General features: G+C 38.0%; 1 protein-coding gene across 1 annotated transcript in view; it reads right to left on the reverse strand.

The window, feature by feature from the left end:
* FBXO3 (F-box protein 3) overlaps nucleotides 1–14,319 on the reverse strand; it is a 31,408-nt gene that overhangs the window by 15,709 nt on the left and 1,380 nt on the right. Inside the window, exons 2-4 of the mRNA XM_045808526.2 lie at nucleotides 11,583–11,672; nucleotides 9,526–9,689; nucleotides 173–287 (exon numbers count right to left, since the gene is read on the reverse strand). Of these exons, the coding sequence (XP_045664482.1) occupies nucleotides 173–287; nucleotides 9,526–9,689; nucleotides 11,583–11,672 (369 nt within the window). The remainder of the gene's footprint in view (nucleotides 1–172; nucleotides 288–9,525; nucleotides 9,690–11,582; nucleotides 11,673–14,319) is intronic.

Genomic DNA, 14,319 nt, shown 5'->3' on the forward strand with positions numbered 1-14,319 from the left:
GGAAAATCAAATTCAAGCAATAGATTCTGTCCTTTGGATTCTTACAAGGAAGAAGAGGAAATTCCTATACTCCTTTAATCTGTTAAGAGTAACTACAAATTGTATTTGTTTATTTTCATTCTAGGAAATGACGTGTGTCATTAAAAATAACCCGAATGCCAAACACTCTTACCCGGGAACCACTAGCTTCTGCCCATTGTGGATACGATACGAACATCGATAATCATCAGGAAGCTTGCAACCAATCTGAGCTTCCACGGCATCTAGGTCTTCCTCTCGAGCACCCTCTGCAAATGCACAAAAAAAGCAAATTATGAAGAAACAATAAGCTTTATATCTAAGGAGAAACACAATCAATCTGCTGCTAGCCAGTGGAACAATCTTAGAGCAAGCGAACTCTGTCCAAACTGCACTGCTGAAATACAGGGAAATAAACTGAAAATCAGAGCAACATTATTTCACTTTGGCTTGGCTCTGACATTTGAAGCACTGAGAAGGAAATTCCTCAGTTTCCTCTCAACAGGGAAAACACTGGGGGCGCCTGGGTGGCTCAGTCGTTGTTAAGCGTCTGCCTTCGGCTCAGGGGATGATCCCGGAGTCCCAGGATGGAGCCCCACATCGGGCTCCCTGCTCCGCTGGGAGCCTGCTTTTTCCTCTCCCACTCTCCCTGCTTGTGTTCTCTCTCTCGCTGGCTCTCTCTCTCTCTGTCAAATAAATAAATAAATAATCTTAAAATAAAAACAGGGAAAACACTGGCACTCAGTGAAATACGGAAAGGTATGCAGCAGGGAGATCCATTTTAATTATTTCACATTACAATGCAAACTTTAGGGTATACCTCATTTTTCTTAATCTAAACACTCACATTTAAAACACACTCTCTATTTGAAAAAAAAAAAAACAAAGAAACAAAAAACAAACCTCTCCAGAAGTTCTCTAAACTGATGTTGTTCAAGAGCCTTGACATTGTCTCTTAATGAGAAATATAGGACACAGGTAGGTATAGGTTCATACTGTGGGGAAGCCACTAACTTAAATACAATTTTGCACATTTGTCAGCTTGCTTCCAGCTTTAAAAAGCAGGACGTGATTACAAATAACAAAAGAAGAGATTCACTCCTACTCAGTAATAGTTTACCTGGTGGTTGGAGCAAATCTCTTGCTGAGAACTAGAAAAGCGGAACAACAGAAAATTGGTTTCAAGGCTTTCGGAGAACCTCAAAAACAGTGAGAACCAGAGAGAGAGGCAGTCAGAAGAACAGGGAAACTGAAAGGTGAGCCCAGCCTTTGGAGCAAGCCTGTTTTGGAGGCAATTGCCAATTCTGAAAGTGGACCCGTGCCTGAGAAGCAGAGCAAACTTAAAGCAGCAGTATGGACAGAATTTTCCACAACTGATGAAAACATCAAACCATAGACTCAAGAAGCACTATAAACCCCATGGAGAACAGTAATAAAGAAAATCCTATCTAGGCACATTACTGGGAAACTGCTGAAAATCAAAGACAAAGAGAAATCTTAAAAGCAGCCAAAGAAGGGGAAAAGCCATACTGTCACTTTAAAAGGAACAACAATAAGACTAATAGCTACATTCTCAACAGAAACCATAGAAGCCAGAAGAATGATCGCTTCAAAGTGGTAAAAAAAAAACAAAAAACCAACCAAACCTGTTGACTAGAATTCTATATCCACTGAATATATACTTCAAAAGAGTAGATAAAATAAATATATTTTTGAACAAAACACAAAGTCTGAAAAAACTCAGCAGTAGTAATCCCTCATTTAAAAAAAATACTATAAGGAATTCTTCAGGTAGAAGAAAAATGATCCCAGATGAAAGCATGAAGATGCAGGAAGAAATGAAGAACAACGAGAAAAGGTAAAAATGGAGGTAAATCTAAAATAAAATTGAATATATAAAATAACAATGTTTTCAGGGATAGAAAGTATGTTCAAAATTAAAATCACAAAAACTATAGTATGAAAGGCAAGGGGTATCGTGATAACTGGAGTTAGAGTCTTCTAAGGTTTTTTTACTGACAGGAAGTGGTAAAAATACTAATTTACTTCATTAAGTCAGAGATGCACCCTTTAATCTCTAGGGTAAATCACTAAAAATGATAAACAAGGAAGAATAAAAGATAATTAAGAACAGAAAAAAAGGAACACTTGCTCAGGAGCACAAATAAAAAAACAGGAACACAGTATACTTAAACTCAAATACATAAGTAATTACATTAAATATAAATAAATGAAATAATCTAATAATTAAAAGACTGACAGACCAGATAAAAAACACAATCATGTATAAGAGGCCCATCTTAGAGATGTAGATACACAAAGGAAAGTTAAAATGGCTGTACTAAAATCACACAAAATAAGCCTTAAGGCACACGGCATTATCAGAGGTAATGGAAGGCTTTCTGAAATGGCAGAAAAGGTGCACCTAATAACCCAACTTCAAAATTTTATTTTTTAAAACAGAATTAAAATGGAAAAAAGAGATATCCACAGCCATAGTTATTCGTTTTCTATTGCTATACTATTAGCAGCTTCAAACAACATGCATTCATTATCCCATAGTTTCTGAAGGTAAGAAGTCTGGGCATGACTGAATTGGATCCTCTGCTCAGGTCCCACAGGCTGAAATCATCATGTCAACTGTGGCTGCTATCTTAGGTTATATGCTTGGGTCCTCATCCAAGTTCACTGATCATTGTCCAAATTCATTTCCTTGCAGTCGCATGACTGGGGCCCTCAGCATCTAGAGGCTACCTGCCATTCTCTATCACCTGGCCCTCATCACAACATGCCAGCTTGCTTACTCAAAGCCAACAGGAGATACCTATGCTTCAAATCCCTCTGCCTTCGGGAAGGGCCAGTTTTTAAGGGCTCACCTGATTAGGTCAGGCCTGTTGAGGATAATTTCCCTTTTGACTAACGATTAACTCAAATTCAACTAATTTGGGACCTTAACTACATCTGCAAAGCCCATTCACCTTTGTCATCTATTACCTAATAACAGGACTGAAATCAATTATATCCACAGTACCACTCACATTCAAAGGGAGGCCATTATTATACCAGGAATGTACAGCAGGGGTAGGAATCTTTAGAGACATCTCAGAATTCTGCCCACCACACTGATAAATTCTAAAATACCTCTCTCAGTAACTAAAAGAACAAGCAGACAACAACAAATAAATTAAATAAAATCAGTAAGAGTGCCAAAGATTTTAACAAGATTAACATTTTTTGTCTATTATATACATAGCATTGAATCCAACAATTGCAAAATATACATTCTTTTCAAGTGTATATGGAACATTTACCAAGAGAGATTACATGCTGGACCAGAGAACAAATCACAACAAATATCGAATGACTGAACTCATATGAGCATATTCCCTGATCAGAACAGAACTAAATTATATTAAGAAAATTATTAAAAAAAAAAAAAACAAAACAAAACACCCAAATTTTGGAAATCAAGCAATACATCTCCATATAAACCTGTGGGTCAAAGAAGAAATCAAAAGAAATCAGAAAAGATTGTGAACTGCATATTAATGAAAATATAACATATTAAAACTTATGAGATGAAGCTAAAGCTATGCTTAGCAGGAAATTTATAGCAAAAGTATTTGAAGAAAACAAGAAAGCCTGAAATTTTATGATTTAATCATCTCAAGGAAAATGCCACAGTAAACTCAGAAAGGAATCAGAGAAATTAATGAAATAATAAGAAGTGAATATAGAAAGAACTGACAAAGGCTAAAGCCAGTTCTTTGAAAAGGCTAATAAGATTAACCCCTACCTAGTAAGACTGATAAAAAAATAACAGAAAAAGCACAAACAATATCAGAAATGGAAAGGTGAAATCACTACAGATCCAACAAGCACTGAAAAGGTAAAAGGATATTATAAAAAACTTTATAGCAATTAATTGGAATACGTAAATGAAGTGGACAATCTCCTAGAAAAATACCCAAGACTGACATAAGAATAAGTAAAAAATCTGAACAGTCCTATATCTAATAAAGAAATTTCATCTTTGGGGTGCCTGGGTGGCTCAGTCGTTAAGCGTCTGCTTTCGGCTCAGGTCATGATCCCAGGGTCCTGGGATAGAACCCCGTTAGCGGGAAGCCAGCTTCTCCCTCTCCCATTCCCTCTGCTGGTGTTCCCTCTTTCGCTGTGTCTCTTTCTGTCAAATAAATAAATAAAATCTTAAAAAAAAAATGCATCTTTAACTTACAACCTTCCCACAATGAAAACTCCAGGATTGAATGGCTTCACTGGTGCAGTCTACGAATAATTTAAGCAAGAAATAATACCAAGCTTACATAAACTCTTCCAGAGAACAGAAAAAGAAGTAAAACTTCCTGACTTGTTTTATAAGGCCAGCATCATCTTGATAGCAAAAGCTGACAAGAACATTTCAAGAAGGAAAAATTACAGGCCAAAGTTTCTCATGAACATAGATGTAAAAATCCCAATCAAATACTAGCATATCAAATCCAACATTCAAAAAGGATATTACAGCCAAAGTAAGTTTATTCCAGAAATGCAAAGTTGCTTTGATATTCAGAAAATCAATTAATGCAATTCAGTACATTAAAAGAATGAAGTAGGAAAATCATGTGATAATCACAAGGTTGAGAAGTTACTTGACAAAAATTCGAGTATCCATTTAAAACACAAAAACAAAAATCCTCTCCACAAACTAGGATCAAAAGCATCATTTTTAAAGGAGAAATGTTGAAAGCTTTTTCTCTGTGATCAGAAAGATAAGGACACTCATTATAATCACTTCTATCCAACACTGTACTGAAGGCCCTAGCCACTGCAATAACGCAGGAAAAAAAATGACATGAAGATTGGAAAGCTAGAAATAAAACTGTCATTATTCAATATCCTTAGGGAAATGCAAATTAAAACCACCACTACATATCCACTGGAAAGGCTTTAAAAAAAATAAAAGAATGACAACATTAAAGTGCTGGTGGGAATGTAAAGTTTTAGAACCACTTTGGAAAATGAAGAGTATCTTTCGAAGTTTAATATAAGCACACTCTACAACCCAGGAAACTCAATCCTAGATATTTACCTGATGTAAGTATGCTCATATGTACATCAAAAATTATTTGCAACATTATTTATAATAGCCAAAAAACTAGAAATAACCCAATATCCATCAACAGTAGAATGAATCTATAAATTATGATCGACCCATAGAATGGTAAACTTTCAAGCTACTGCTATACACAACAGAGCTGAATCTCACAAACAAAATAGAAAAAATTCACACAAAATATATACTTAATCATGCAAATTAGATAAAGTTCAAAAAGAGAAAACTACTCAGCAGCATTAGCAATCAGGACAGTGGTTACTTCTGAGAAAGAAGGAAGATTCTAGGTACAGAAAATTATTCTACTTCTTGACTTGGAGGGTGTTACAACGGTCATGTTTATGTTGTAATAATTTATCAAGTTGTATACTTAGAATCCACACACATTTCTTTTTTTTTTTTTTAAAGATTTTATTTATTTATTTATTTGACATAGAGAGAGACAGCCAGCGAGAGACGGAACACAAGCAGGGGGAGTGGGAGAGGAAGAAGCAGACTCCCAGCGGAGGAGCCTGATGTGGGGCTCGATCCCAGGACCCTGGGATCACACCCTGAGCCGAAGGCAGACGCTTAACAACTGAGCCACCCAGGCGCCCCCACACACATTTCTGTATGTTAGTTAACATCACTAACGATACATGTGAATATCACGTGTCCCTAGGTATAAGGTGATAAGAGGGGCACTTCACCTCTGTGGTAATCTTTCTAAAAACCCATTACTCCAATGTAATCATAAGTAATACTTCAGACAAAGCCAACTAGAGAATATTCTACAAAATATGTGAGGAGTACTCCTTCAAACTGTCAAGATCATGAAAGACAAGGAAAGACTGAGAAACTGCCACACACCAGAAGACACTATGGAGACATGACAATTAAATGCAATGTGGTATTCTGGATTGAATTCTGGAATCCAAAAAGGATATTAATGGAAAATGTGGTGAAATCCAAACGAAGTCTGGGGTTTCATTAATAGTAATGTGCCAATAAAGACTGCAGCTTTGACAAACGTCCCACAGGGAGATATGTTAGGGGAAACTGAAACTGGGTGAGGGGTGTACAAGAACTCTCTGTACCGTCTTTGCAACTTTTCTGTAATCTATCATTACTCCAAAATAAAAAGTTTATGTATAAAAAAGTTTAGGACAGGGGCGCCTGGGTGGCACAGCAGTTAAGCGTCTGCCTTCGGCTCAGGGCGTGATCCCGGCGTTCTGGGATCGAGCCCCACATCAGGCTCCTCCGCTATGAGCCTGCTTCTTCCTCTCCCACTCCCCCTGCTTGTGTTCCCTCTCTCGCTGGCTGTCTTTATCTCTGTCAAATAAATAAAATCTTAAAAAAAATAAAAAATAAAAAATAAAAAAAATAAAAAATAAAAAAGTTTAGGACAAAAGAAAACAAGCTGAATAGCTGCCTGAGCCAGATATCGATGAGGAAAGAATTAATATTGGTATGGTTAGTGCTACATGTTGGACATTTAACATATAACACTAAGAAACTAAGAATTTCTTGAAGAGATAGCTGGACAGAAAAAAGTAAAACAACAAGAGAAAAATATAAGGAAATCCATGTTTACAATACAGCAAAATCAAGGTTTAGAGGGACATCCTGTTATAGGAGAACTTGGGAGCCAATCAGACCACGTTCAAATCTCAGCTCTACCACTTACTAGCTCTGTGACCTCTGGCAAGTTATTTCACCTCTTTAACCCTGTTTCATCTGCAAAATAGGGGATAATACTACCTACTTGAGATAATTATCGTGAGGATTAAATAAGCTCCCTCTGCTTAATAAAGTGCTTTCCTGGCACTCAATAAATATTCATTTACTTTCCTTGCCCCTTAACAAAGTTCTGTGAAAAAGTAGGGAAGAGGTTACCAGGAGCCAAGAAACCTAGATTAAAGTTCTATCTCTGTCATTTACTAGTTACGGGACCTTGTGTAAGTCACCTAAAACTCTCTGAGCCTGTTCCTTCACCCATAAGACAAGGGAACTGGTATAAATCAGGGATTGGCAAACTACAGCCTGCAGATCAAATCCTGGCCTGCCACCCGTTTCTGTAAATAAAGTTTTCCTGGAATACTGCCATGCCCATTTGTTTAGGTATTGTCTATGGCTGCTTCCCCACAATAACAGGAGAGTTGAACAGTTGTGACGGAGACAATCTCTCTCTCTCAAAGATAAAGTATTTACTATCCGGCCATTTAAAGAAAAAGTTTGCCAACCCTTGGTCGAAATGGTTTCAAAGGCTCCTTTCAACTCTAAAGTTCACACGTAAGGTAAATATGAAATTCGAAGACATGTGATATATACCATTAGATAATTCCAAGGTACTCTGTAAAACTTTCCCCAAGTCCAATGCCTATTTGCTTTCCAAGTTTCCTTTCTAACTCTGCCATCTTCCTAACCTTGAGATTGAGTCAGCGACTGTGGCCCCTGAGGTGGGCAGCTAGTTCCTGACTCAGCCCTGCAACTCAGAGGCCTCGCATCCCTCAAGTCCCCAGCATTCTAGATATCGAACAGTTTTACCCCGTTCCAACTCACGGCAAAACCCCCAGAGAACTGGCACCTGGGAGCAAAACAGGGGCTATCAGGGAAGTCTCTGACAACCTCACCTCCAACTACCAGATACAGAACAGTGAGCAGAGAACCTGGGAATGCCAAATGGAGGGGGGGAGGAAAGGAGGAAGAAAGAAAAAGAAGCTGCTATGTATCTTTAGTTTCTTCCTTTCTTGGTAGCTCTGTGCCTAAAAGGGGAACCATGCCTACATTTTCATATTCTTTTTTTTTTTTTTTAAAGATTTTATTTATTTATTCGACAGAGATAGAGACAGCCAGAGAGAGAGGGAACACAAGCAGGGGGAGTGGGAGAGGAAGAAGCAGGCTCATAGCGGAGGAGCCTGATGTGGGGCTCGATCCCATAACGCCGGGATCACGCCCTGAGCCGAAGGCAGACGCTTTAACCTCTGTGCCACCCAGGCGCCCCTACATTTTCATATTCTAAATGTCCTAATATTAGACTAGCTCTCTAAGAGTCCTAAGGCACTCTGGAAAAACAGAATAGGTCCTCTCTCCCTTCAATTGTTGAGACCATAGCTCTGGTGACAGCTCTGTATTCAAATCCCGGCTCTGCCTTTTATTCTGTGATGGCAAATGACTTAGTTTATTACGTCTTAGATACTTCACCTATATAATGAGAATAATAATTGTCTACACCTCCTAAGATTTTGGCAAATTAAATGGAATAATATGAAGTACTTCGCTTCGTGCCCTGCTTTGTGTCTAATAAAAAATAATAGCTATTACAAACCCTCACCTATTTTACTTATCACCACCAAATACCTATTTTTGGAATTACTTTCCTCTTGAAATTATTTAACCCCACATACCAAGTGGATAGTATTCTTTTCCGAGAAAAAAAAAAACTATTAAAGGTATTAATCAAGGATACTTTCCTTCAAAGCTCTACTCTCTCTGCCAAATCACTCTTTCCTCTACCTCCCAGCAATTCAGTTTGAAGTACCTAGTCATGCGATCCTGGTCTGTATGAAATTCATATTTGTATGGGAAGTTATAGTGGAAATATGAAATGCAAAAGGAATACTGTTTCCAAAGAGACCTTGGTTCAAAAGAATACATGTGAGAAGAACTGATTCTAGTTTCAGCGCAGCAAAACCAAAACGTGTTAAAATTCCTTTTAGTGGAGAAATGTGAAAACACTTGGAGGCTAAAGCAGGTAAGTAGCAATATATCTGCAATCTGTTTATGTACTTTCTTGGGCATAAATTAACAACTCAAATTAATGGGAAATAGCTTGTTAATATTTCTTGCCAGAGTTGGACAATAACAGTATAGTAGTAAGACCACAAATTCTGGGGTCAAACAGACCTTAGTTCAAATCTTAGTTTTCACTAGTCTGTAAATGTCAAAATAGAGATGAAAGTTTTCCTTACTTTATTATGCTGCTCTTATACTCTGAAAGACCCTGATCTTTAATATTTGGTCTTTCTAAATCATCAGACTATCAAACAAAACTTTACTTGCACTAAAAATAAGAGGGTTAATAAAGCAAGCCATTTTCCAATTAAGAAATCACAATAGGTATCCTCAAGCAATCTTAGCATTAGTGAGCTCATTATAAAACAAATATAAGGATACAAGGAGTTCAGCTTTCCCTTCTAATGTATCAGGTAGGTCCCAAGGCAGGCAAAAATGGGGCAAGCAGTAGAGCAAGGGTCCTTTTAGAAATATAGGCTTCTGATCTCCTTGGCCAAATGTGAATGGAGAATTACAGATAATGTTGGTGAATCACAGATTAGCACAGATGATAGAAACCCAACTTATTTAACCTATTTATACTACAGTTACTAAAATGAAGGGAGACCCTGCAATGCCAGTACCTTTCAGAGATAAAACCATCCGAGGACATCTGGGCTCCAAATATTTCTTGAGATCATCCCAGGCCTTTTTAATAGCAGCATAATGGTCAATGTATCTTCCTACATCAGAGTAAGTATCTATGAAGAGAGATTTCCAACACTGATTCTTCTGTGTTTTCTCTTCCCTAAATAGATTTTAAAAAATGAGATTAAAAATCTTTTGAAATGAAATTAAACACTTACCAACGTACTTTATTGGGGATTTGTGCTTACTTTTGCCTTCCTGTTCATTTATTTTAGCTACAAATGAAGACTAGATAGCAAAAGTGATACATACATCAAAAAACTTAACAGGAGTTACTGCTGCCATAGGGGGATTATGAGTCACATATTTTCTTACTTTCTACTTGTTCTTTTCCTTAAGTTTTCAAATCCTCAATAAAATAGAATATGAATTGTATAGGAGGTATGAAATTTCAACTTATTCCTTAAAGCACACCAATTATAAAGTTTTAAAATACATATGTAATTGTTCTATTTTAAGAAATTATTTGGAATTTAATGATATAATACTACTAATCTACTTTATCTACATTGGATTAGCCAGGAAATCATAAAGCATTCAAAGTAATCCCATGATTTAGTGTCTCTATTTGGTACAATTCCACAAACATTTATTGAGTGTCTAATCATCCAATGAGGACATTAAAAATGAGGCACATTTTTTGCCCTCAAAAATATATATATATTCTAATCAGGGAGAAAGAATGAAGTGTCAATTTAAGAGTCAGAAGTGGTATAGGATAGAGGGCCTTCTGGTATCCTCCTAATGAGGTTGGACCTTACCTGTAGGGAATGGAGAGCTACTGAAGGGTTTTAACAGGGGAGCTGAAAAAGCAGAATTGTGGCTGTGGTTTGGGAGGTGTGTAAACTAGAGGCACAAGAGATGAGTCAAGAGGGTTTTGAGTAGTCCAGGTAAGAGATGATGAACTGAACTAAAACTGGTAGCTAGATGAAATGAGAAGGAAAACACAAGAAATATACAGAGGCTAAAGTCAGAAAGGCTTGGTAACTGAATGAATGTCGGGACAGAAAGAGAAGAGATCTAGGATGATTCGTGTTTCTGGCTTGAATGCCCAGGTGGATGGTACTGCCATGAAGATTATGAATGCAGGAGGATCAGGTTTAGGGATGGTGTAAAGAACAATTCAGGGTGTTGTTTTGGCTGGGAGGTGGGGGGTGGCAGGAGCTGGAAGGCAAGCATCTTTTTATTAATTAAAATAATACATATATGTATTATCAAAACCAAAAAGTACCAAAGAACTTATGATGAACAACTAGTCTGCTAGTCTAAGCCCAACCCCTCAAAGGAAACTTTAGTTATTTCTGCAAGTTATCTCTGTAATTCTAGACGTTCATGCCTCTAGACTTGATTTACCAATTTTACATCTATCTACTGATACCCCAAAGTAAAAGATCAGTTCACGGCAATACTTAAAATGTCTTCTTCCCCATTGTTCCTCCTCCCAGTGTTTGATGGCCCTGTTATATTTAGTTCTGTTAGGTAGCTGGCAGCTTTAAATAATATACTTAGACCTCTACTTCTTGCCCTGCCAACTTGTCACTACTTGACTCCCCTCGACCTAAGAAAAAGATATTGGCAACCCTACCTTTCCTTTCATCTTTCCCAACTGCCACCTTCTGTCAACGACACTTTGATTCCGTCAAATTTATTAACATTTACTGAACTCAGAAAGCCCTTATGGGTCATCCAATGGAAAGGTCCAGCAGGAGGCTGTAAGATCTCGGTGGGGATGCCAGGGACGGACATTCAGGTTTGGGAGTTTGGAGCACACAAGCAGCCACCATAAATGGCAACAGTGCATGCAGAATTCATAGAGGGAGAAGAGCAGTGGCCCAAGGACAGAAGCTTGGAGAACACCAGCATTTATTGGCAGGCACAAGAAGAACCATCAAAGGAGATAAAGAGAGAAGATGAGAGAGGAGAATCAGGACAGAGTAGTGTTATGGAAGCCAAGGGCCGAATTTCAAAATTACATTATTTCCTGAATACTCACTCAGATATCAGCCAGTATTTTTTGCAATGTCTTCTCCACAGCGGATCATGACTTGATAGCTGGCTAAGTCTTCGACTGACATAGCAACAACTGGCAATAACCAGATTCGTGGTTAGTATAAAAGAAAATAAGAAAACAATTTAGAAATAAAGATGAAAATATTCAATGTTGTTTTCTTTCATTCCTTTTGCTTTTCTTATTTCCCACTATCTACTCTTGTAATTGTAAAACAGTATTTTCTAAAACCTGTTTAGCATGTTAGCTAGTATAATTACCTTGTGAGTGGTGAAATCTTAACTATTTGAGTTCACAAATAAACCCCAAACCCTCTGCAACTGTAACTTTCATATGAAAGTCTATAAAACACATAAACCACTGCAGTTAATTTCAAATTGGGACAGTATTTCTACATATAGGAAGAAATGTTAATCAGGTATAAACAAAACAGTTTTCTTTTTAAGATCTGTGACACATTTGATATTAAATACATAAGCCTTTGTCTCTTGTCCCAATTTTTTCTTAAAGGAAAGAAAATATTGCAGCCAAAATCAATCTTAATTATAGCAACTACTGGAGAGCCCATTTATAAAATACATCAGATTCATAAAAGTTCTAATTCAATATCCATAGTAATCCAAGTTGCTCAAAATCATGGAACGCTGGAAAGAAATAATTTTCTTTGTATATAGAGATTTCAAATACAATAGTGCTCCAGTCCTGTAAAGCCTACCCTACCTAATTAATTTGCAAAAAGAACGAACCTACGATTAGGAAAATGGATTTCTATCCTCTCAGAAGAGGAATCACAAGTTATAGAAATTCAATACTCAAAGATTTCAGTTGGGCAATAGGTAGTCAATTAAGTGGATCTTAAATTAATGGGGTTTGTCAAGGCCACGATTGGGGCATGTTAAAAACCAATTGATGGTAAACAAAATAGCCTTCATTCGATTTTCAGATTTCACACAAACATCATCCTCATCCTTTCCCGCCAAGCTCAGGAGGTGCCCAGACAAACACCTGCAAACATAGGAATCCCTCCAGTTTTGTCAATTCAGAGTCCATTCTCTCTTTGCTTGATCCTTCTCTCTCCACTGTCCCAAGAGGTAAACAACAAAAAAGAATCTCTGGAATATGGACCAAAGGAGATTTTGATGCACATGAAGGATGAGAACAACTGTTCTAGACATTCTGACTCTGTTGGCTTGGGGTAAGATCTGTATCTCAAGCATGTATACGTTTAAAAAAGTGTCACATTTAATTCTGATACACAGTAAGGGTTAAGAATGAATACACAATAAATCACCCTACAATGGGTGAGAGCCATGCTGTGCAGCTGATTAATTACACAATGATCCCAATAGACTACTCCAACCCAACCTGATCCAGGTCAGTAAATATGTATCAAAAACTTTGGAGGGGCGCCTGGGTGGCTCAGTCGTTAAGCGTCTGCCTTTGGCCCAGGGTGTGATCCTGGAGTCCTGGGATTGAGTCCCACATCAGGCTCCTCCGCTGGGAGCCTGCTTCTTCCTCTCCCACTCCCCCTGCTTGTGTTCCCTCTCTCGCTGGCTGCCTCTCTATCAATAAATAAATAAAATCTTAAAAAAAAAAAACAAAAACTTTGGAGCTCAGCAATGGGCAGGACCCTTGGCAAAGTGGAGCTGTTCAGTGCAGGAAAGAAGTTGTGGTCCACTGGAAACTTTTTTGTAGATAAAATCTGATGATGTTTGTGATGGTTAATTTTATGTGTCAACTTGCCTGGGCCAAGGGATACCCAGACAGCGGGTTAAATATTATTTCTGTGTGTGTCTGTGAAGGTGTTTCTGGAAAGGATTAGCATTTGAAATGGTGGACAATATCTAATCCATTGAGGGCCTGAACAGAACAAAAAAGTTCCTACCCAAAGCATTTAAAATAAAATCTGATCCCCCTCATCTTGGCTCACAGGGTCCTGCATGATCTCACCAGTCTCTTCTCAAGGCACTCTGCCTGTGAGTCACTCCCTACCCTCCCGCAACATTCTAGCACCCGTCCTGGCTATGCTACTGTCCAATCAGCTTCTGAACACACTATTCCCTCTGCCAGGACTGTTCTATGCCAACCTTCATAGATGGGGACTCCTTCCAATTTGAATTGATCATCCCTCCCTCTCATTTCTTTACAGAGCAACTGGTTTATTTCCTTCATAGCACACAGCATCTCTTGCAATTATGCACTTTGTTTTCCCATCTTGCCCACAAGACTGTAAGCTTCCTAAGAGGGGCCTTATCTGTCTTGTTCACTGCTGTATCCCCAACATCTAAGCAGCTGGCACACAGCAGGCACTGAAAAAAAAATCTGTTGACTAAATGATGAATACTAAGATAAACAAGACAGTCTTTACTTTTAAGAAGTGCACAATCTATCTGGTAAGGCAAATACACTCTGCAGAGGAAGGAAGAAGGCAGAAGAATCAGGAGAAGGGTCTTAAATAAATTCCATCCTGCCAGAGTGAGAAAAGGTGGGCAAGGATTCCAGACAGGGTCAAGAGCTTAAGCCATAGAACAAAAAAACTAAGTGTGTGGTATGCTGGCAGAGGTCTGATTTGGCTAGAATGGACTGTGCCAAATTGATAAGAACCTTAAATGCTCCTGGAAGTTTAGGTTATAGTTTATAAACAAGGAGCATCCTAAGTTTTTAAGGGTACTGACAGCCAGATCTGTCTTAGAAAAATCACCCTGGTGGCAATGTATGTGTG

Source organism: Ursus americanus, chromosome 24 (genome assembly GCF_024610735.1).
Source record: "Ursus americanus isolate L20-20 chromosome 24, mUrsAme1.1.p, whole genome shotgun sequence".
Lineage (NCBI taxonomy): Eukaryota > Metazoa > Chordata > Mammalia > Carnivora > Ursidae > Ursus > Ursus americanus.